The 24,504-nt window shown below is 45.4% G+C and overlaps 1 protein-coding gene, 1 long non-coding RNA gene, 1 other non-coding gene and 3 pseudogenes across 6 annotated transcripts; 3 read left to right on the plus strand and 3 right to left on the minus strand.

The window, feature by feature from the left end:
- Positions 1–6,077, minus strand: part of LOC104855937 — a 7,310-nt pseudogene extending 1,233 nt beyond the window's left edge.
- LOC117285948 lies at positions 44–148 on the minus strand. The gene has a single exon (XR_004517067.1). It is a non-coding gene; the product is annotated as a U6 spliceosomal RNA (small nuclear RNA).
- On the plus strand, positions 2,791–2,997 carry LOC117285942 (annotated as a pseudogene).
- A 547-nt stretch (positions 6,078–6,624) lies between the features above and the next one.
- Positions 6,625–11,764, plus strand: Aurkb (aurora kinase B). Of its 4 annotated transcripts, none has more exons than XM_010614936.2 (9): positions 6,625–6,749; positions 7,055–7,103; positions 8,288–8,452; positions 8,528–8,579; positions 8,737–8,928; positions 9,204–9,342; positions 9,440–9,588; positions 10,937–11,111; positions 11,262–11,763. In XM_010614936.2, exons 3-9 carry the CDS (start codon positions 8,425–8,427, stop codon positions 11,421–11,423), a joined length of 897 nt encoding a protein of 298 aa, XP_010613238.1. In that variant the 5' UTR covers positions 6,625–6,749; positions 7,055–7,103; positions 8,288–8,424; the 3' UTR covers positions 11,424–11,763. The 4 variants fall into 4 exon arrangements, with proteins under 4 accessions (XP_010613238.1, XP_010613237.1, XP_010613239.1 ...); XM_010614935.2 differs by having other exon boundaries at positions 8,350–8,452; XM_010614937.2 differs by lacking the exon at positions 7,055–7,103 and having other exon boundaries at positions 8,350–8,452.
- On the minus strand, positions 6,760–8,870 carry LOC109117751. Its single transcript, XR_002025060.2, has 3 exons — positions 8,807–8,870; positions 8,513–8,593; positions 6,760–6,871 (listed from the first exon to the last, which is right to left on the minus strand). It is a non-coding gene; the product is annotated as an uncharacterized LOC109117751 (long non-coding RNA).
- A 10,848-nt stretch (positions 11,765–22,612) lies between the features above and the next one.
- Positions 22,613–23,348, plus strand: LOC104855936 (annotated as a pseudogene).
- Positions 23,349–24,504: the final 1,156 nt, after the last annotated feature.

A 24,504-nucleotide genomic window follows, 5' to 3' on the forward strand; every position in this document is an offset into this window, starting at 1 on the left:
AAAAGACCATGACCTCTACAGGCCCCAAATTGGAAAAAAAAAAAAAAAACAGGAATGTCTCACAAACATGTGTGTCATCTTTGCATAGGGGCCATGCTAATCTTCTCCGTATCATTCCAGTTTTAGTATATGTGTTGCCAAAGCGAGCGAGAGTGTCTTTTTATTTTATTTTATTTTTTGAGAATGTCTTTTAAAATACATTAGCTGCAGTGCTCTTAAAAAAAAAGAAAATGAGTTTCCTTGTATTACATGGGAAAAAAAAGAATTTCATTGTTTCTGTGACCACCTCCCCCCTGCCAAGGTGACTGAATGCCCCCTAAAATACAAATTTTGGGCATTTTTATTTCATTTTGCTATTTCTATCAAATCAACCAATTAAAACAGTAATATCTTCAATCTCAAATAGGTAGGAAATCCTAGCTCAAAGACTGGTTGTGCATACTTGTAATCCCAGCACTCTGGAGGCAGGGGCAGGAGGATTACCATGAGTTCAAACCCAGCCTGAACTACACTGTGAGTTCAAGCCCAGCCTGAATTACATAATGAGACTGTTTAAAAAACAACAAAAACAAAAAACAGTCTCCATGTTTTTTTGGGGGAGGGTACTGGGGATTTAACTCATGTTGTTGCACTTACAAGGCAGGGAGCAAAACCACCAAGCTAACTCCCCAGCCCTAATCCACACTTCTTATTTGGAGAACATATGTATATCACTATATATTCTATATTGGAAAGTAGTAATCATCAATTTTAAAGCAATAACTGTCGGTTATGGTCATTATCCTAAAACACCATTTTCTTTTTGGCATTTTAACATGTTTATCAGTGGTACAACAGAAATATCATTCCATAAATCTAAATTATAATTTTAATGACCACCTAATTTTTTAAAATAGTGCTGTAAATTATTAAGCAATTCTCCTAAACTTAGATATCTTGGTTTTCTGATAATCTACGCTTTTTTTCTTATTTAAATTATTTTAAATTTTGCCAAGAGCATCATTGTGCATCTGTTTTATTTTTACTGAGTAGATCTGAAACTTTAGTTCCCAGCTAAAGTTATCCTTAGCTGTACTTCTGACTGTATCGTCATCCAAAGGGCCGTGTGACTCTTTCAAGCAAAAGCTATCTTTCTTTCTTTTTTATTTTTTCATTATTTTTTTTCCAGTACTGTCTTCTTGTACTCAAAATTTGAGTTCAAATTATTTTAACATGTTTTTAGTTATCTCTGATTAATTTGCAGTGTGACACAGGGTGTTAAACACAATCACTGCCTTTATCCAACCTTCTCAGCACCCACTAGAAACCTGAACAAGGGGTATTTTTGCTGCTTGGGCTAAATCACAAGAAAACACAAAGGAATCTAGGCTGTCACCGCCTCGCTTCTCTCCCTAATGCACGCAGAGAGGCGTTATCTTTCCCAATGGGAGATTTCCTCCTCCTTCATCTTTCCTCCACTAAATATTGTGCCGCTGTTACTGTGACAGGCAAGGAAGCTGGCAAGAGATGGGGCTGTCCTGCCTCTGCCCACAGAGTAGCTGCTGCCAGCCTTGCATCTGCCTCAGCCTCCCCCACCTCCCGGGTCCCAGCTTGCCTTCTGCTGGAGCCATCCCTGCATCTCCTGTACCAAGATAGGCACACAGTGGACCAGCCCTCGATGGCAAAGCACATTTGCTGAACGTGCAGATCTAATAACTCCATAGGGCCACACAGGGTAGGAGCTCTGGTTGCCTGAGGTACGCTGGCTGCCCCAGCCAGAGCACTGTGCCTGAGCTCGCTATTTTTTTTTTTTTAAAGCAGTTACAAAGTTTATTTAAGAAAGTAAAAGTGAAGAGTGGGAGGGAAACTGGCTCTGTAGAGCAAGCTTGGGCTGAGTAAATTAAAAAAAAAAAAAAAAGGGTAGGAGCAAAGAAAAAGTACACGGTGTGTCTGAGAAACACAGTGTGGGCCATCGTGGAAAGCTACGACAGCTGTTTGTTATTTTAATAAGAAGATGCAACATAACACTTTTCTGTCTTTTTGGTCCACATTTACTAGCACACACACACAAATATATATTAATAACAAAATGAGGAAAGACTCCTTAGCCTCCAAAGCAGCTAGGATTCCATGTGTGCACACCAAACCAGCCTTGTTGTGTTTTTTTTTAACCTGGTGTGATACAAACATTCATTCCTGAAAGATTTGAGCCCTTAGTAGTCTCACCTGGATGGAATTGTAGCTTTTCGCTGACTAAAATTTGCTCTAATCTGCTCAGGCACCATAACAAAATGCCTCCGGCTGGATGACGTGAAGAACAGACGTTTATTCTCTCACAGACGGAAAACTACAAGTCCAAGACCAACATACCACTGGAGTAGCAATTGGTGAGGCCTCCTTCTCCCTGCATCCTTGCATGGCCTTCCCTTTGCACTGGCTGGAGAGAGAGAGAGAGAGAGAGAAAGAGACTTGCTATCTCCGGCTCCTCTCCTAAAGATATCAGCTTCACCAGGTTAGGGCCCAACCTTGTGACCCTTACTTAACCTTCACTGAGACTCTGACTCAATACACAATAACACTGGGGGTAGGGCTTCAACGTGGGACTTCTGGAAGAACACAGTTCTGTCCATTGCAACAATACAGGAAATGGTGGCAAAACGATAGACACAGACAGGCCTAATTCTTGAAATTGTGCCCTGGAGCTTCACCTGGATGTCTCTTATTTCATTAAAAGAAAAAAATCAGTTCTGCCACCGGCCTCATAAGCAGAAGGTCCCAAGTTTGATCCCTAATACAAAAAAAAAAAAGTCAAAGTCCATGCTTTCAAGGATCATTCATACAGTTCATTACTAGAGAAGTTTGTCTGAATGTGAGGAGCACCGGGAAGCACAGGGAAGAGGGGCAGCATTTTTTCCTAAGCATGAAGTCAGCTGTTGGTGTTGCTTTGCTGCAATTCCCTTTGGCCACTAGTGACAGTTTCCTCCCCTGGGGAGAGTAATGTGTGGAGGGGATGTGGTGGATTAACTAATGGTCAACTTGGACCACCCAGGTGAACTGAATTGGGGTGGTCTGGGTGTGGGAGATCCTCCTGAGGATCGTTGCGAGACCTGAAGGAAAGATTGTGCAGGACTTGTGCAGGACATTACTGTAGGATCCAGGCCCTTGGCTGGATTCTTTGGGTCGCTAGCAAGTGGACAGACTTCTTGCATTACTCTGCATTTGACATTTTGGGTTTATATTATAAAATAATCCTATAAATTTTGTGTCCTGTATTGAATCTATTTCCTTGCACACTTTGACTACAACAGGGGAGTTGGACAGAATCAAAAATAACAAGATCTGTTAAGGTGTGACTAATGGAATATGTACACAGGTGATTTTTAAAAGAACACTCCAGCTGGGGGTTTAGCTCAGTGGTTCCACCACCTGCCTTACAAGCACAAGGTCTTGAGTTTGATCCCTGGTACCCAACAACAACAACAACAAAAAAAACATTCACATCTCAAAAGAACACTCTTGATATTTAAGGTATTTCATGGAATGTAACACTCCCATGCCCTGTAATAAGTTATATGTGTGTTTGGGTTTTGTCTTGTGTGTGTGTGTGTGTGTGTGTGTGTGTGTGTGTGTGTGGTGCTGGGGAATGAATCTAGTATCATTAGCACTGAGTTGAATCCTCAGCCTCCTTAATTTTTTTTGTTTTGAGGGTCTCACTAAGTCATTAAGTTGCCTAGGACAGGCTCTAACTTGAAATTGTCCTGCCTCAGCCTCCTAGAGTGCTGGGATTATAGTCACACGCCATTATCCCTGGCAAATTTTGTGTGTTCTTTTCCCCTTTTATTTTTTTAAGCTTTCATAATTTTATAGTAAAATATATGTAGCACAAAATTTCTCATTTATCTAGCAAGGATGTGTTCCATTGTGAAGATGGAAGATAGAGTGGCTGTCTGGATAGAAGAGGAATGCCTTATCCTGAGACGCCTTACATCAGCGGTAGCATCTCAGATGTACTTTAAGGAGGACAATTTAGTGGCGAAACATGACCAGACTTCCCCAGCAAGCACCTTGCAGACTCTTCTGAGTCTACCTCTCCTTTATTTCTGGAAGGGGCTTTTGGTTAGTGATGAAAATTCTGGTCTTCAGATTTTTTTTTATTGTAATATTCTATTATCAGAAACAAAATAAACTAGGGTGGTGCTGCACATCTGTAATCCTACTTACATGGGAGGCTGAGGCAGGAGGATCCCAAGTTTCAGCTCAACTTGGGTAATTCAGCTGAGACTGTCTCAAATAAAAAGGAATGGGGATATAGCTCGGAGCTAAACAACTATATAGCATACACAAGGCCCTAGGTTAAGTCTTTGTTTTCCCCCTTAGGTTAAGTCCCCCCTAGGTTGAGCACTGAAAAAAAAAGTTGGGGAGAGAAGGAAAGAACAGAAGGTACTGTGGCACAGTGGCACATACCTATCTATAGTCCCAGCTACTCAGAAGGTTGAGGTAGGAAGATCACTGGAGCCTAAGAATTCAAGGCCAGTCTGGGCAGCATAGAGAGACCCTTATCTCTAAATAAATAAGTCTAACATCCCAAACATTTAGTAACCAATAATCCTGATGTTTAGAACACAAAAGAGTTCTGCCCCTTCCCAGTCATATGAAACACTAGCCCCTTGCAGAACAGTGACAATCCCTTCATGGTCACCTTTCATTGTTACTTGGCCAGTGGAAACCACACACAACATGGCCAAAGAGATGAAAATCAAGTCAAGAGTGCAGAGAGCCAGACTTGGTGGCACATGCCTGTAATCCCAGCACTTGGGAGGGTGAGTCAGGAAGACAGCCTAGGCTACATAGTGAGATTTGGTCTCAAAAAGCAAAACAAAACCAAAAACAAAGAAAAAAGAAAAAAAAGAAAGAAGGAAAAGAAAAGGAGCGGGGGAAAGTAAAGAAAAGAATCAGTGAGAGCCAGGGATTTAGCTCGGTGGTTCTGCTGCCTCTCAAGCACAAGGACCTGAGTTCCAACCCCCGCCCCCCCCACCAAAAAAAAAACAACAAAACATCAGTGAAAGGCTGGAATGGAGGCTTTTGCCTGTAATCTCAGCACTTTAGGAGGCCGAATTTAATGGCTTAGACCTTGCTACAAAATAACAAGAGAGGGTGGGGGGGTTGGCTCAGTGGCTCAAGGTCCCAAGTTCCATCCCTAGTACCGGGTGTGTGTGTGTGTATGTGTGTATGTGCACGCACGCGTGTGCACATGTGTGGTGACAAAAAAGCTAGGGATGTACCTCAGAGCAGAGACTCTAGGTTCTATCTCTAATACTTTGAAGAGCAGAAGAAAATCTAAGAACAAAATACTAATGACACAGAATAAAACATATTTACAAAACAGTGGATTTTTAGTATTTCTGATCTAGGAAAACAGAACACAATTTTGAACAGAGCCGCATTTATTGCTCTCAGTGTAGGCAGGTGGTATTAAGAGTGTAGTCCATATTGGTACAGGACAGTGTAGAATTTGAGAGTAAGTCTATAAAAATCTTCTAGCATTCCTCAGAGCGCGTGCGCGCGCATGCGCGCGCACACACACACACACACACACACACACACACACACAATTACAAAGATGTGATCTTGTACTTTTTATTTGTTTAGATTTAATTTTCCAAGGAATACATTTGTATTACTTTATTACTGTAATACCGGGGATTCAAACCAAGGTTGTCACACTAAGCTACATCCACAGCAGTTCTTAAAATTTTTATTTTGAGACAGGGCATCCCTAAATTACTCAAGCTGAGCTCCAACTTTTGCAGTTTTCCTGCCTTGGTCTCCCAGGGTGCTGGAATTACAGGCAAGCATTGCCACAACAAGCTTGTATTGTATTTTATAAACGTATTGATTTGGAGTAGATCGAAAATATTCAAGATTGGTTCTTCATTAATTTTTTTTTTCTTGAGACAGAGTCCCACTATGTATTTGAGATTGACCTGGAACTCACACTATGTAGCCCAGGCTGGTCTCAAACTCACAGTGATCCTCCTGCCTCAGCCTCCTGAGTGCTGGGATTACAGGAGCATGCCATCAATGCCCGGCCCTGACATGTTTCGGAAAGGCCATTATTTAAAGAACATGGGGGCCAGGGATTGAGCTCAGTGGTCCTGTGCCCGGCCTCAAAAGCGCAAGGACCCAAATTCGCTCCCTGGTACAAAAAAATAAAATAAAATAAAATAAAATAAAAAGGCTATGCGCAAATACATGCCATTTTATATGAGAGAATTGAGCATTCACGGATTTCGGTATCCGTGGAGTTCTGGAGAGAATCCCCCCCATAGATAGCGAAAGATGATTCTATTTAGGAAGACTTTATTAAAGGAAGCATTTTAATTCTGATGGAAAAGGGGCAATTTAACAGTCTTGGCATAACTGGTCTCCATCTGGCAGAAAACAAATATAACCCCTAGCTCACACATGCATAAGGATAAATTCTAGTCATATTAAGGTTTTCTAAAAGAAAAAGAGAATTGACTAGGGAGTCTTGAGAAAATTTACCAAACCGGAATCGAGCATGAGGCGGCTCCTATTCTGCCTCTTCTATTGGGTCTTCCCTGACTACGTCACAGGAAGACAGCCAATAAGAATTGGGATGGGCGGCAGGCTCAACCAATGGGGCCTTGGCGGGAGATTTGAAAGTGTCTCGGCAGGGCCTGGGTCAGGCAAATCCTTCATCTTGCAGGGTGACAGGAGTAGTGCAGTATTTGCGCCACGGGCTCCAGGTGAGTTGATCTCCTTTCGCGGGCTTAGCGCCAGGTGATCAGGCAGGTCGCGGGTCCGTTGGGGTGGCCCGCGCGCACCCCACCGGTGTGCTGAGCGTTCATGGGTGGAGTGGGAGGGGATCCTAGAAGTGGGTGGGACAGGTAGCAGAGCGGGGGCGATAAGACCAGCTCCGGGTTGCTCCCTTTCGCCTGCCCTTCCGGCTAGATCGGTCGGATCTCTCCTTCCCTCTCTTCCTCTTTTTTGTTTCTCACTCTTCGTTTCCTTCTCCGCCCGCCTCTTCTCTCCTTTTCTCTTTCTCTCTAAGGATGGCCCAGAAGGAGAACGCCTACCCCTGGCCCTATGGCCGGCAGACGGTAAGGCCCTTCCCACTTTCCCCGCCTCCTCTCTGAGAGGAAACGTTCTGGCCCTTATGCTCTGACCTAGGGGGCCCAGCAGTTTGCGACAGAACCTGGTCCTGTCCAGCCATAACCTGTCCTAAGTTCGATCCCCAGAAACAAAACCTAAAAACACTCTCCACTGAACGTCCACCCTCTGATTTGATTGATTGATTGATCGATTTGATACCAGGAATCAAACTCGGGACCTTGTGCTTGTGAGGCAGGCAGCAGCACCACCACTGAGCTAAATCCCTGGCCCTGATTTATTTATTTATTTTTTGACAAGGTCTAGCTTTGTAGTTAAGGCTGGCCTCAAACTTGCAGTGATCCTCCTGCCTCAGCCTCCTGAGTGCTGGGTTTACAGGCAGCCATGCCTTTATTATATGTGTTAGAATCCTCCATGTATGTTTTTTTGACTGCATTTTGTTCAGCTGGTTATTTGTCAACCTGTAAATCCCAGTGAACAGGTGATTAGGGGCCCTAGGGCTTTCTTCTCTTAACAAAAGAAGAAAGGGGCTCTCCACAGACTTTGTTCCCTTGGAGGCCTGGCTTGGGTGCCCCCAGAAGTCCATTGGTTCTCTTGCCCATCAACCCCCTCTCTCATGGAGCACTGAGTAAGGCTGGCAAGGGGAATCTGAATGAGGACGCTTTGTCACTTTTACATTGGTCACTCTTATACTGAGATAATGAAAGTGAACAAGTGGCCCAGTGCCATCAGAATAGCCCGTGGTGTCCCTAAAGTCTTGCTGCAAAGGTTTAATTATTGATGTTTGCTTCAACATTTAAGACCTTATGGACGTTAACCAAGCCTTAATGGTCTGAGCTTTTTAGGAGACTTTGAGAGTGCCACGGTGCTAACCTCTTGGAATTGTGGGTGTTCATTGACCCAGCCCTCTGCTGCTCCCTGGGATGAGGGCTGGGAGAATGAGAGTGGTGAAATGGACAGAACTGTGTAGATTGAACAGCTACATACATGCCTGAGAAGGTACTGTAGGTCCGCACCAGAGGTGAAATGTTATATGTCAGGCCAAGTCATTTGTCTATTAATAATCCTTAATGAGCAGAACCTGGGGGTGGGGAATCAAACTGTGGTTATCAGTATTTTTCTTGGAATGGAGGGTGGGTGGTTCTTTACCAAGTAGCTGAAATGCTGCTTGCAGCACATTCCACCCTGATCACCAGGACAAAGGCACCCTCAGAGCCACCTCCTGGTTCTTCTCAGTCTCAATCAGGCCTGAACACCCTTCCCCAGAGAGTTCTCCGAAAGGAGCCTGCCACGCCATCTACACTTGTCCTCATGAGCCGCTCCAATGGCCAGGCCACAGGTAAGTGGGTCGAGGTGAGGGGTGACTGGAGGGGACAAGTATGGGAGGACCTCAACTTACCTGCGCTTTCCTTAGCTGTCCCTGGCCAGAAGGTGGTGGAGAACTGCAATGGGGTGCCCAACTTCACGTAAGTGCCCAAGCCTGGGGGTAGAGAGAGTGATGGAATGGTAAAGAGAGAGAAAATCCAGGAGGCCCAGCCAAAGGTCAGGAGGAGGGGGGCAAAAGCAAGTATCCTGGAGGACTGACAAGCCAGCCCTGAGCTTCCTTCCCCCAACCCTAATCAGGCGGCCCCTCACGATCGATGACTTTGAAATTGGGCGTCCTCTGGGCAAAGGCAAATTTGGAAATGTGTACTTGGCTCGGGAGAAGAAAAGCCATTTCATCGTGGCGCTCAAGGTCCTCTTCAAGTCTCAGATCGAGAAGGAGGGCGTGGAACACCAGCTGCGGAGGGAGATTGAAATCCAGGCCCATCTGCAGTAAGTGTGTCCCCTCTAAACCTGAGCCCCTCCCTGCCTCCTCTTCAGCCCTGCTCTACCCTGCCTGCTATGTGTACAGCTGTGGCCAGTGAACACCACCCACTAACCACCCCACCCCCAGCTGTCAGTCCCTGCCAGGTGACCCCTGCTCCCCCTTGTGATTCCCAGCCCTGTTCCACTTCTGACCCCAGTTCATCCCGTCAGCCCAGTGATCTTCCCTGATTTCCCAAAGTGAGGATGTTGCCTGAGGCGTCCGTCCTCTGCCTCTTACACAGGCACCCCAATATCCTGAGGCTCTACAACTACTTCTATGACCGGAGGCGGATCTACTTGATTCTGGAATATGCGCCCCGTGGAGAACTCTATAAGGAGCTGCAGAAGAGTCGCACCTTTGATGAGCAGCGAACAGCCACGGTCGGGCCGGGTGGGCACCTGGGTACCACAGGGAGGGCTCTAAGCTGGGGACACACTGGGAGTAGTGGCAGCTTGACCACCTGGTATTGTCCTGCAGATCATGGCAGAGTTGGCGGATGCGCTGCTGTACTGCCATGGGAAGAAGGTGATTCACAGAGACATAAAGCCAGAGAACCTGCTCCTAGGGCTCCAAGGGGAGCTGAAGATCGCTGACTTTGGCTGGTCCGTGCATGCCCCCTCCCTGAGGTACAGTGGCCCAGAAGTCAGTCCTATGCAAGGCTGTCCAAGACAATACAAAACCTCTTGGAATCCGGGTGCCCAGAAACACTGGGGTTTACCCTCGTACAAAACAGAAATAGTATTTTTTTTTTTTTTTTTTTAATACCAGGGATCGAACTCAAGTCCTTGTGCTTGGCACGTAGGCTGCAGAACCTCTGAGCTAAATCCGCAGCTAGAAATAGCATCTTTCAAAAAAAGCGAACTCAACAATTCTGTTGCTCAGATTTTCCACTTAGTATATGGGTTATTCTTGCCATATCATGGAGGGAACTCTCAGACTTTTTTTTTTTTTTTTTTTTTTTTTTAAGATGATAGGGTCTCACTGTGTTGACCAGGCTGGCCTACCTAAAACTTGTGGGTTCAAGTGGCCCTCCAGCATCAGCTTCCTGGGACTCTGGGACTACAGGCATATGACACCTTGCCTGGCTACCCATACCATGTGTGTGTGTGTGTGTGTGTGTGTGTGTGTGTGTGTGTTACCAAGAATTGGACCCAAGGCTTTTGCACTGAACTATGCTCCAGGCCTTTTTCCTTTGGAAACAAAGCTTCACTAAATTACTAAGTTGTCCAGGCTGGTGGGGTGAGGGGCACTTAGGATCTTCCTGCCTCATCCTTCCAGAATGCTGTAGTTATAGACATGTACCACCATGAGTTCTAGGCCAGCTGAGGCTACATAGTGTATTCAAGTCCAGCCTGAACTGCACAGTGAAACCCTAACTCCAATAAAAAAACTAAAAAAAAAAAAAAAAAAACCTAAAAAATAAATAATTCTCAAATTATAGGCCAAGTATGCTGAGGCAGGAGGATCACCACAAGTTTGAGCCCAGCCTGGGCTACATAGCAAGACCCTGTCTCAACAAAACCAAAATAATAATAATAATAATGATAATTCTAAGATAAACATTACCTTTACATATTTTTTTTTCCAGTATTGAGGGTGAAATGCAGGAATTCATGTATGCTAAGCAAGTGTTCTACCATGGAACCACATCCTCAGCTCTTTTAAAAATTTTACTCAGGCTCTTGCTGAGTTGCCAGGCTAGCTTTCTAACTGTGATCTTCCTGCCTTAGCCTGAGATTCCAAGTGTGTACCAGTGCTCCCAGTTTATGTATCGGATCATCTTACTGAGATATACCCCTTGATGTGGTACTGCCTGGATAATAAGCAAGCCACCCTGGGACTTGGGTTTATTCCTCCCCACCCCTACCCCACCCTGCTGCGGGAACAGCCCCCAGCACTGCGGCTGTCATGTAGCAGGGGAGGGAGGCTGTCTGGCTATGGGACCCCTGCCCATCTCCTTCTCCCTCTCCCCAGGAGGAAAACAATGTGTGGTACCCTGGACTATCTACCCCCAGAGATGATCGAGGGGCGCACACACAACGAGAAAGTGGATCTGTGGTGCATTGGGGTACTCTGCTACGAGCTGCTGGTGGGCAACCCCCCCTTCGAGAGTGCCTCCCACAATGAGACTTACCGGCGAATTGTCAAGGTGAGGGCTGCTTGGGGCTTGCTCACCTGTAGACGCCAGGGCTAGAGGTGGCCGGATTAGGTTTCAGGGCCTGGGACAGTCTCTGAATAGAATGGATGCTCAAGGAAAATGACACAAACGCAGCCCTACCTTCTTCCTCCACACCTACAGGTGGACCTGAAGTTCCCTCCCTCTGTGCCGACAGGGGCCCAGGACCTCATCTCCAAGCTGCTCAAACATAACCCATCTGAACGGCTACCGCTGGCCCAAGTCTCAGCCCACCCTTGGGTCCAGGCCCATTCCAAGAGGGTGCTGCCTCCCTCTGCCCCCTGAGCGTCCCTGTCATTTACTTGTGTCTGCTTGTGTGTCTGTGTATGTGCAAGGGGAAATGAGGGGTCTGGCCTGTTCCCTTATCTGTCTTCTACCTCTCTTTTATTTAATAAAAGCTGTGGCTTTTTGTACTGATGAGTGTAGAGGTTTCTAGGTGAGGCTTTGCTGTGGAGGAAGCTATCCTTTAGAGACAGGAGGGACAACTGCCCTGGGTGAGGGAAAAACATTGCATCCACACCACTCCTAACACCCACCTTTGGCTTTGAGGCTCACCTACTCAGCTTCTAGCCATTCTCCCTGTCCTCTGTCCTCTCTTTTTCTCCCCCACTCTTTTCTCTCTCTGCTCTAACTTATAGAGTCTGGTATGCTGGGAGACTTTTTGTTGTTGTTGTTCATTTGCTTGTTTTTTGAGACAGGAGCGTACTATGTAGCCCAGGCTGGCCAAGAATTTGCAGCAATTCTCCTGCCTCAGCCTCCCTGGTGAGAGTGCTGGAATTACAGGTGTGCACCACACATGCGCACTCACACACACCACTTACCCACTGTTATGGTGATGACCAGCCATCTGTGCCTGCCTTCTCTGGACTTCTAATATTCTCTCCTTGCTCATGGCCTCACCCTTGCCAACCTAGAAGCAACTATATTAGCATGATTATGGCTGTATTAGTATACAGCAAGTGGACAAATCACCTAACACAAAGCCTATTTTATACTAAAGTGTTAAATATCTTGTAAATATCTGAATGCAAAAACTTTTTATGTGAGAATTTGTTTGGAGCTGTTGTTGTTGTTTTCAGACAGGGTCTCACTATGTAGTGGCTGGCCTTGAATTTACTGTAGCCCAGGCAGGCCTTGAACTCCTGCTGATCCTCTTGCCTCAACCTCCCATGTGCTGGGATTAAGATGTGCACCACCACGCCCATCTTTTTGGTGCATTTTGACACCATCATAAAGTCCAGAAATCAAAAGTCAAATAATTGTAAGTCAGGATTGGAAATGTAGTTCAGTGTAGAGCACTTGTTGAGCATGCGTGAGGTTAAATCCTGAGCACTGCAAAGACAGTCATCCTAAATCATGGACTTCATACTTTTTAAGTTGCGTGTTTCTAATGCCTTTCCCAGCCCTTTTCATTTATTTATTTATTTGTTTTTGTACCGAAATCAAACTCAGGACCTTGCATTTGCGAGGCAGGCAGCAGAACTACTGAGCTAAATCCTTGACCCCACCCCCACCCCGCCCTTTTTCATTTTTTGAGATGAGTTTTGCTAAGTTACTAAGTTGACCAGGCTGAGCTCAAACATGGAATCCTTCTGCCTCAGGCTTCCAGAGTGCTGGGATTACAGGCAAATGCCATCATGCCCAACTGCTAGTGCTGCTAAAGTTTTCAGTTTTAGCATTCCCTATTGCTTTCCCACTATAAAACTTAAGGATTTAGGACTGGAGTTATAAGTCAACAGTAGAGCCAAAACAAGGTGCTGGGCTTGATTCCTAGTTCTACAGAAAAAAGATTTTATTCTTTTACCCTAGTGCCTCCAAGCATGGACATTTTGTGCTTCCACATCCTCTGATGCAGTTCCATCATCATTTTGGCTGTATGTATTCATTTGACAGTAATTCCTGAGTACCTTCTACAGGCTCTGTGCTACAGGATAGAGATGAAGAAATTAAAAAATCTGCACACACGGCCAGGGCTTTAGCTCAGTGGTGCTGCTGCCTGCCTTGCAAGTACAAGTCCTGAGTTCAGTCTCCGGTACCAAAAAAAATCTGCACCCAGGAATCCCCAATGTATAGAGAGGCATATTCAGTGTTTCCATCCTGTCTGAGCCTCTGGCAGTCCACCATTTTCCTGTCTCACACAACCCTGGCCATCCCTGAAGTCAGTTCTTAGGGCATTTGCTCAGTTCCCTATGTATATGTATCCCTAATCCATCTCTAAATTCTTCCCAGTCTAAGCACCTGCACTATAAATATCCGTCAAAATATCACTTCCTTGTGTCACACACCTGATGTGTGGTATATTTTATTATTCGAGTCTCAACATTTTCTAATGAACACTACTATTTCCTCTGATAGAGGAATGTGTTTCACAGGTATTTCCAGCGAGGTGTAGTGGTGCACACCTGTGATTCCCAGCATGCAGGAGGCTGAGGCAGTCTGGGCTTCATAGTGAGTTCAAGGCCAGCCTGAACTACGTAAGAGACCCTATCAATCAATAAATAAAATTGCACTGTATATTCTTTGTCTTTTTTTGGGGGGTAGAGTTTTGCTATGTAGCAAAACCTACATACACCACCTAGGTTCCCTCCATGATAAACATGTCTAAAATATCTTTTTTTTTTTTTTTTCTGGTACTGGTGATCAAACTCTGGCTCTTGCACTTACAAGGCAGGCAGCAGAACCACTGAGCCAAACCCCCAGCTAGAATAGCATTCTTGGGCTGGGGATTTAGCTCAGTGGTTCTAAGTTCAATCCCTGGTACCAAAAATAAATTAAACAAAATAAAATAGTGTTCTTAATCAAGGCTCCTACCCCAATCCCATCTTCATTCATCCTCTTGCTCAGGTCAAAAATGTAGCATTTCACAAGCTGAGTGTGGTGGCACACACCTGTAATCCCAGCACTCGGGAAACAGGCAAGAGGATCACTGTGAGTTTGAGACCAGCCTGGACTACATAGTGAGTTCCAGGTCAGTCTCAGCTACATAATGAGACCCTGTCTCAAAAAACAAAACAAAAAAGTAGCATTTGCCCTTTTTCTTCCCCATATCCTAATGGGCTTTTTTTGTTGTTTTTATTTGTTTGTTTATTTTTGTACTGGGGATCAAACTGCAGAACCACTGAGTTAAATCCCCGTCTATTTATTTTGTTTTTGAGACAAAGTCTCACTATGTATTCCAGGCCGGCCTTGAACTCTCCCTGATCCTCCTGCCTCAGCCACCTGAATGCTGGGATTACAGGTGTGGGCCACCGTGCCTGGCTCAGGTTTTTCAACTGCTGGTCAAATCCACTGAGTCTCAGCCCCATCTTCATCACCCCTAAGCACCATCACTCTCACTAGTTCCAGACATTGTCCTTTCTGGCTTGTGAAATGGATGGCAATAACCTCCTAACTATTCTCCCTGCTGTTCCTTCCGCTTCTAGTCCATCACCTGCATCTTTGAAATCAAAACCCCCCCTTTGGTTTTTCAGTGTACTTAGAATAAATTCAGACTCCTCACCGTGGCTAACAAGGTCTTGCATCAAACCTGCAACCAAAGTTAGATAATTCCAATAATCCAGAGCAGGAGCGACCCTTAGTGAAAGGCACAAAAGGACACAATTCTGTACCCCGCACAAACCCTGCACTGCGCTCCACGTGAACTCACCAAACATCAGCTCAACCAGCCCTATAGAGAACAAGGCCTGTGCTCTAGGAATGAGGAGAAAACTGGCCTCCTGGACATTCTTCTCAGAAGGGGCACTCCCTCATTTTGGATGCATGACATTCACCCTCCTGTTGAATAGATGATGCCAGAATAAAGAGGCACCACTTTTCCCCGGGCATCGTCTCCTTCCCCTGAGAGGTTGATAACCCCTCATGCCTAAAGCCTGCCTCCATCTCTGTGCAGTGATTTGGACTTTGGTGGTACTCGAGAGTGAAATCCACCCCCCATCCACCCCGCTATATCTGTGGCACTGTTAGCAACCATGTGACCTGCTTTCTCTCTCTCTGTCTCTCTCTCTCTCTCCCTCCCTCCCTCGCTCCATCTCTCTTTTTTTTTTTTCTGGTACAAAGATTGAACCCAGGGTCTTTGCATTGAGAAATGTCCCTAACCCCGCTTTTTTATTTTGAGACAGGGCTTCTCTAAATTGCTAAATTTCTCAGTCAGGACTGAAATTTACAATCCTCTTGTCTCAGCCTTCCAGAGTGCTGCGATTACAATGGGTCACCATGCCTGGCTTGGTTCATTTTCTTCATAGCGCTTCTCTGGAGTTTCTTTGTGTGGGGTGGAAAGGGTACTGGGGACAGAACCCAGGAGCACTCTGCCACTGAGCTACTACTACTGTATCCCCCATATCTAGCTCCTTTTTTAAATTGTAAGATTTTAGAATCTTGTTGAATTGCACAGGTGGGCCTCAAACTTTCAATTTTGAATAACTTGCTAATGCCTGGATAGCTGGGATTACAGGCTTGTGACATCGTGCCTAAGTGTTGGAATTAGTTTTGCTTGTTGCTTTGTTGGTTCAATCTGTCTTTCCCACTAGGAAACAAAGTCTAGGAGGGAAGAAACCTTGTCTGGAATATAGCTAAATCCCTAGAGCCTAGGGCAGTCAGTATCTGGTATATAGGAGTATGAATACATAGTGATTGACTGACTGGGAGTTAAAATTCCTACAGCCCTTTAGAAAAGAAATCCAGCTGGGTGTGGTGGCGCAGGCCTGTAATCCCAGCACTTGGGAGGCTGAGGCAGGAGGATCGCTGTGAGTTCGAGATCAGACTGAGCTACAGAGTGAGTTCCAGGTCAGTCTCAACTACACAATGAGACCCTGTCTCTAAATAAATAAATAAAATTTAAAACTCTGTTGATATCTAGCAAGATTTAAAACATGCATAACCTTTTGCCTAGCAATCACACTTTCAGGAAAATATCTTGAAAAAATAAAGACATCAATACAAGCTGGGCATGGTAGTGCACACCTGTAATCCAGCATCTGGGAGGCTGAAGCAGGAGCATTACCTCGAGTTTGAGGCCAGCCTGGGCTACACAGTGAGTTCAAGGACAGCCTGAGCTACATAGTAAGACCCTGTCTCAAAAACAACAACAACAACAACAAAAAGTGTTAATACCTAAATATACACAAATAATAAACTTGTTTGTTGTAGTGTTGTTTGCAGTAGTAAAGAACTGGAAACCACCTGAATTTCTATCTATGGGGGATAGCTGGGCAAACTGGGAAATAACTCCAATGGGATATTGTACAGTTCTTATTCCAGATTAAAATCGACTGATTTGGAAGTACACTATGATGAATTAAGTAAGAAAGCAGAGTAGAGCACATAGCTCCATTTTTGGAACAAACAAGGACATTATGTTTTTGTGTGACTTGGAAGGGCAGGCAGTGCAGCAGTGGCAGGTTGTACCCCGGCTGTTAACAGCTCATTATGGCAGGGTCAGTTGGCAGTTCACCTGTCCACAGCTTCACTGTGGCGTTCACCTCTCTTCCACTCCCGGCCATGGGTCTCAGCGACTCCAGGATCCAGATGCCACGGTCACTGGCTCTTACCTGTTACTTGGTGATGCTAAACAATGCCAGGAGAGAACATCTAGTCACCTCTGTGCATGAACCTAATACTACCTGGCAGGCCGCCCACAACTTCTGCAATGCGGACTGAGCTGCGTGAGAAGGCTGGGTGGCACCGTCGTGGCCTACCCCAGAGGGTTCACTTTGCTGTGCAGTGGATCTGCCCCAAAGCTCTGATGCCTGGGAACCGTGGCCAAACTGTTCTACCAGTTGACCAGGGAGGGCCATTTTCTCCTCCTCCTTGGTTTTATGTGACAGGGTCTCACTATGAAATCCAGGTTGGACTTGAACTCCCTAAGTAACCCTGGCTGGCCACAAACTCAGGCCCTTCTGCTTCAGACTCCCAAATGCTGTGATTACAGGCCTGCACCCCCAGGCCCAGCTTCACGGACACCATTTCTGATGATCTGTGTTCACACCAGCAGCAGTGTCGATGTGGAGGTGTCCATGGAGCACACATTCCCCTCCTGTGGCCAGGAGGGCCAGGGAATGGCCTGATTTCTCATGGCTTCTGTGACTCCCCTGTAATCTGCTTGCCTTATGAGCACCACATCAAGGATCTATGCCCTAGGGAGGAGGCCAGCCTGCAAATGCAGCATGATTGCGAGCTCAGCTATATCCACAAAGAAGATGAACATGAAGGCTATAGTTCCTACAGCATCCCCAATATTAAGAAAGAGATGGCAGTGGACAGCTACAATTGGCCCAGGCCAAGCAGCCTTCTCTGCGCCTAAAGACTTCCCCACCATCAAGTCTGGGTGTCCCAGCATCTCCCTGGACATAGGTTGGGGAACCACATCATGGGCATCCTGTGCTAGGAAGTGGAGAACAACACGTCCTACTGTCTTGCTGCCAACTTCTGTGCCAGTAACTGGTGTGGCAATGCCTTCTTTAAAATTCTCAGAGGAAGGAATCAATGTGGAATCCAATCTGATATTGTGGCTTCAATCCGACACACCAAGAAGCGCTGGAAAAGAGTCTCATCTGGCCAGGTGTGTGACACAGCCCTGCAATCCCAAATATTTGGAAGTCTGAGGCAAGAGGACCACAAGTTTGAGGCCAGGCTGGGTGACACAGTGAAACTGTATCTCAAAATAATAACTGAAAAGGGCTGGAGATGTAGCTCAGTGCAGGACCCTGAGTTCAAGCCCCAGCAAAACAATTAAAAAAATTTTTTTTAATTTTTAAAGAAGGAAAGACTTTTCAATCTTTTATAACTCTTGGCCCACATGAAACCAGGATTGTGTGGCAAGCTGGATTTGGTCTCAGGCCCCACACTTTGCGACCCCAAAAACAATAGACACTGATTGCTCCTCCCCATCAGCCTTGCCCTCTCCCACAGCATGTTGCAGCTACTTAGGTTTTTAGGGCACACACTCACCCCTTACTCCAGGCAGAGTGTGGTTGTTTTAATCTGATCTGTCAACTGTTATTCCTTTACCAGACAGACTACTTCATTACCCAGCTTAAACTGATCACACACACACACACACACACACCCATACACACACTCACACTCACACAAAATAGAGAAATAAAAGATTTGTCAGACATGGTGTTACCCTGGCCAGAGCATCTAATGTGGGCCTATGAACTAATTTAGGCCATTGCGATATGAAAAGACAATTAATTGAGGTTTGGGAAAAGATGTATCTTGGCTAGGTATGGTGTTGCCTGCCTATCATCCCAGCACTTGGGAGGCTGAGGCAGGAGGATTGCTATGAGTTTGAGGTCAACCTGGGCTACATAAAGAGTTTAAGTTCAGCCTGAACTACACAGCAATACTCCATCTCCAAAAATAATATAATAATAATAATAATAATAAAGACAAGTATCCTTGATCTTCTGTGAGGTCTGATTCTGATGAGAGCTGTTTCTCAGTTTTCAGAGCTGTTAGAGTATATCAGAAAGGGTCCCTGGTTTTATGCAACAGAAAATAAGTCTGGCCCATTTAAGCAGAAAAGGACTTTATGGAAAGCATCCCGGGTAACAGAATATCTAGGAATGCCACAGGACTAGGCCTGGATTCTGTACAACTAGGAAAAAAATCCCACTGCCCAAGTGACCCCTCAGACCACAGTGAAGTCTGAATCAGGAGCTGAGGAAGCTGGGAGAGGGGCTGGCCAGTATCCCAGCTTTTGCAGTGACAGAGGGCTCTCTGCCTTACAAGTTGGGAGAGCCTTCAGACATTGGGGTTCAGATCCTGAGGCCAAAAAGAATGACAAATGACTCCAAAAGAAGGACAAACGCCATCCCTAGTACCAAAACAAAACAAAAGGACAAACGCCAAAGCTATTTCGCCACCGTGAGGAATCCCTTTTGAAATAAAGCTGACCTAAATCAAGTGTGGTGGGAATGCCTGTTATCCCAGCATTTGAGAGGCTGAGGCAGGAGGATTACTACCATTTTGAGGCCAACCTAGGCTACATAGTGAGACCCTGCTCAAATTTTAGAAAGAAGGAAAGAAAACTGACTTCTACCACAGAATACAGGTCGTGATGACAGCCTTCACTGATTCCAAGCTTCTCTGAAGTTCATGTTATCTTAAGACTATTACTGCCTGAGACAATAAATTCCCCCTACTGGTGGTGGTGTTTCCACATGTGTTTTCTGTCACTTGCTATAAAAAGAGCCACATCTGATAGAACATCCACCTGCTGAGAGGTGACAGACCCAGAGAGAGGGAAGCTTACAGTACACCACTCTACAGTACTCAGTGTGTATTAGCACTCTGGGTGCAAGTGACAGAAACACATCCTGAATGAGTTTAAGCCAAAAGGGGAACTGAATGACTTGGGTTGTTGACTTAGTAAATATATATCGATCAGGACCAGACACTACTCTACGCACTGGGAGAGCGGGCAGCAAACGTACAAAAAAACTTCCACTCACAGAGCTGACATAACATGGCAGCAGAATACATAGTTTGTCAAATGGTGAAAACCAGGCTGGGGATTTAGCTCAGTGGTTCCTCTGCCTTCCTTGTAAGCAAAAGGTCCAATTTCGATCCCCAGTACAAAACAAAAAACAAAACAAAACAAAATATGGTGAAAACTGTTAGGAAGAAAAGACAATGGAGAAAAATCCAGAATTACTAGGAAAAGTGACTACAATTTAAATGGGTGGTGAGGAAACCTCACTGAAAAGGGAAAGTTTAAATAAGGGCTTGAGGGAGGTAAAGGAAGGAGGCATACCCAGACTGAAACTTTTTCTTGGCATATTCAGCCTTAAAAATACACAAGGATGAGGGAATAGCTCAGTGGTAGCACACCTGCCTTGCAAGTGCAAAGTGTTGAGTTCGATCCCCGGTAATAAATAAATAGATAAATAAATAAATGGAAGGGCTGGTGTAATCCCTGAAGTGGGATCATGACTGTCCTGCAGAGGGAACAGCAGGGAGACAGTAGAGGACAGCTCCAGAGGGCTGTGTGACAGAAGAAAAGGAAGCAATGAGGTCAGAGCCCTGCTTGGACCTCAGCTCTGCTGGGCCACAGTGAGGACGTGTGTGTGTGTGTATGTGTGTGTGTTGGTACCGACAATCGAACTCAGGACCTTGAGCTTGTGAGGCAGTCAGAGGAACCACTGAGCTAAATCCCCAGCCCTTGAGTTTTTTTGTTTTTTTGGGGGGTGGGGTGGGGTTTGAGACAGGGTCTCACTACATAGTGAGACTGACCTGGAACTCACTGTGTAGCCCAGGCTAGTCTCGAACTCACAGTGATCTTCGTGCCTCAGCCTCTGGAGTGCTGGGATAACAGGCATGCACCACCATGCCTGGCTACCTTGAGTTTTAATTGTTAGGGAAACTGGGAGTCACTATAAGGTCATGAGCAGAAAAGTGATATTATTTCTAGTTTAAAAGGATGTGACTGAAAAAATAAATAAATAAAAGAATGTGAGTGAGATGTGGTAATCCATGCCTCTCATTCCAGCTATGTGAGACTTGAGGCTCAAGGGTTGGGAGTTCAAGGCCAGCCTAGGCAATTTAAGGAGAACTTGTCTCAAAATTAAAGAGTGGGAGAGATCAGATATTGTCGGTGCGCACTTTACAGTATAACCAAGAATTGTACATGATTATAACAAAAACAGAAAAATCTGAGAATAATTCCAGCCACTGGGAAGATGGAGTTGCCATTTAATATGGGAAGGAAAGAGGAACAAAGATTTTGGGGAGGGGGTGGAGGTGGGGCAAAGAACCAGATCATAGGAAACACACAGGTGGAAGTGGTCTGCCCGTGCACAGGAATTTAAATGTTCTAGAACACATGTTGCTTCATCTTTCCCTTTTTTTTTTGAGACGATCTCACTGTGTAGTTCAGGCTACAGTTCACTATGTGGTCCAGGCTGGCCTCGAACTTGCAGTGAACCTCCTGCATCAGCCTCCCCAGTGCTGGGATTACTTTAGTGTGCACTGTCTGTCCAGCTTTTTTCCTTTCTTTTTTTTTTTTTTTTCATTTTCATTTTTGAACAGAGTCTTGCTATGTAATTCAGACTGGCCTCAAACTCATGGTGATCCTCTTGCCTCAGCCTCCCAAATGCAGGGATTACAGACCTGCACTACCATGTGGCTTCATCTTTCATCTCTGGTTCTTTTCACTTATCACCTTCATTCTCTTTTTCGGAAAAGGTCTCCTGGGAGATGGACAAGCTGATCCTCAACCTGAGATCCCAAGAGAAGGAAAAGCCATGTCACATTCCCCACCAGCTCTAGTTGAACCAATTGACAAAAGCTGGGCAAGAGGCTCAGTTGCAGAGCTCTTAACTAGCATGTATGAGGCCATGGGCTTGATCTTCAGCATTTCAAAAAATTGAAATATTTTTAAATGTAAAAATAATATTAGAAGTACTGAGAAAACTTTTACTGGTTGTGCCTTGTGTTCTGTTTCGTTCCTGAGCCAGTGTGCAGGAAGGATGAAGTGCTTTGATTGGCCAGCCAGGTCAGGCTCCTATCCAGCTTCAATAAAGGAGATTGTCGCCTTGCTCACTCTCAAGAAACTGGGAGGGAGGAGCTTAACTTACACAGCATTCTTGGGCAGCTGAACATTTGTCCACCACAACCTTCAGGGTGTGCATAGAACATGTCCCTTTGCCTGATTCTACTGCCATCATGCTAGGCTAAGCTACTTTATACTTGGAACCCCTTTCTTGCTAGTCCACCTGTCCCCTTTAATCCTCCTGTAAATATTTTCTGCAATGGCCTCAGACACAAACCCTCTGACATCATTCCCTTCCTGTGCTCATCTTGCCTTCCAGTCTTTTTTTTTTTTGTACCAGGGATTGAACTCTAAACCTTACACTTTTGAGGCAGGCGCTGGAACCACCGAATTAAGTCCCCTGCCCTTCCCTTCCATTCTTAAGGAATGGAATTCCCCCGTCTTTTATCTAACTACCCAGCCCAGATATGTATAACTTATTTTTTAGAACAGAGGAAAGAGTGTTGTTAAATTGCAGGTGACTATAAAATACATATAAACGGAACATGGGAGTGCACACCTGTAATCCCAACACTATGGGAGGGTGAGGCAAGAAGATTGCAAGTTTCAACTCAGCCTGGGCAATTTAGCAAACAAGACCCCTTCTCAAAATAAAAAACAGGGGCTGGAGATGTAGCTCAGTGTTGCTGCACCTGCCTGGCAAGCGCAAGGTCCTGAGTTCAATCCCCAGTACAAACAAACAAATAAATAAAATAGAAAACAAAGCTGGGTGTGGGGCACATGCCCATAATCCTTGAATTGGGAGGGTGAGGCAGATAGATAATTAGTGAGTTCAAGGACAGACTGGACAACACAGTGAGTTCAAGGACAGCCTGAACTATATATGAGACCCTCTCTCAAACAAAACAAAACACACACACACACACACACACACACACACACACACACACATGCGCACCAAATACACACAGTGGCAATAATGGACTTCCCACGCTTAGTGACACAGTGAGCTCCTTTCTTCAGAACTGGCTGCCTGAGAGGTGAAGGGGAGCTGCAATTCCAAAAGCTAATGGCCATCTTTCTATGCAGGTCTTTTCCCTCTTTCTGCTTGAAGATTGGCTCCCTTCAAGAAAAACACAGTGACTATGCAGACCAGGAAGTTCATGACAAATTCAGAGGAAATAAATGGTTACTGATATCTTTAATCCCGGGGAAGGCAACAGAAATTGAAAAATAGCTAAAATGTACAAGACCATACAAAAAGTCATCTTTATATTTGGATTCAGAGCCCATTTTGGTGGTGGGTGGCAAGATAACTAGCTTTGGCATAAGTTACAATTCCATGGATCATGTAAAGAAAAATGGACCGCAAACGTAGACTTGCAAGACATGGCCTCTGTGAGAAAAAACAGACCTCAAGAAAAGAGTGAAAGGAGCACAACAACACAACGAAGACAGGGACTGCACAGGCCAATGCTGGCGCTGGCAAAAGCACGAGTAAAGATTCTCTGATGACATTATATGCTGTGAATGTGTGAATTTTTGCAGATTAACAAAAATTTTAAAAATGAAGAGTAATCAAGCCAGGCATGACCTATAGTGCAGACCTGTAAATACTAGGAGTCTGGGAGGCTGAGACAGGAGGATTGCAAATCCGAGCCCAACCCAAGCATATTAACAATGTAGCAAGACCCTGTCTAAAAATAAAAAACCAAAAAGGGCTGAGGATGTACCTCACTGTGAAGGCCCTGAATTCATTCCCTACTTTAAAAACAAAACAACAACAAAAAAAACCAATCACATTCGTTGTTAGCTAAAGAACATCAGCGAATTATTTTTATTAAATACCAAAGTCTCAGGACCTTGGCTCTACTTTCCAGTGTCTATTGCATCCTCAAACTTTAGAAGAAGTCTCTATTCTTCAATGGGGCACTCCAAGGCCCTCCCTGCCTGATGTGGCCTCTGCCTCCTTCTATAGTTCAGTCTTCCCCCTTGTTCATTTTGTTTAAGCCCCAATATCTCCCACCTTTCCCACCCCACGACCACCACTGCCGCCCCCCACACCCAGGGTTCCTTGTACTATCTGAGGCTTAGGGCAAGTTGTTGTTTCCTCCGCCTGGAAGGGGGCCGGCCTTTCCGGTTCTTTTCGCTGTTATACGTCTTCTATCAAAGAGGCCTTTTCTAACCCCTCCTCTGATTAGAACCTCCCCAGATATGTCAATCACACCCTCATCTCCTATGAAGGGCTTATCAAAATTTGTGATCCTTTCATTTGTTTTACCTTGGGGCAAAATGGGAGAAATTCTCGTTGGGGAGAGGGAAGGAGACAACAGAGTGGCTGAAAGCACTGGAAAGTCCATAGATCCCGCTGCGCAGTCTACAATTCACCTGTCAGCGATTCCCTGTCTAGGTCTTCTCAGGATGATGGAACCAACCACTCACGCTCTGCCGAAAAATCTACCTTTAACCTTCTTGGTGAAATAGATGCAGTTCAAACCTGAAGGTCCAAGCAGGAAGCACTATTTCCATCCCCCAAATCCCTAGGAACCCTAAGTCTGGTCCCCACTTGATGCGTTTGGCAAGCAATAATTGCGGGCAGGATAATTATGGATGGAATGGCTCTGGCCCCTCCCCCGCGGGAGTCCGGTATTTCAAGACCTTTGTCTTTAAGATCTGGCCCTTCAACTTTCTGAAAGGGCGGGGCGACGAGAGCAGCTGTCACCTCCATTCCTCAACCCCGTGGTCGCTCACGTGTGTTGGGCAGGTCTCTAACTGGTCTTCTTCCGGAACTTCCTGGTCGCCGCGACCAATCAAAGTGCTCTTCCTGTCTTTATCCTTGTCAGGCCGCTGCCAATCGGCGCGCCTCCACCA

Source organism: Fukomys damarensis, unplaced genomic scaffold, assembly GCF_012274545.1.
Source record: "Fukomys damarensis isolate Sample0158 unplaced genomic scaffold, DMR_v1.0_HiC HiC_scaffold_13, whole genome shotgun sequence".
In the NCBI taxonomy this organism is placed as follows: Eukaryota; Metazoa; Chordata; class Mammalia; order Rodentia; family Bathyergidae; genus Fukomys; species Fukomys damarensis.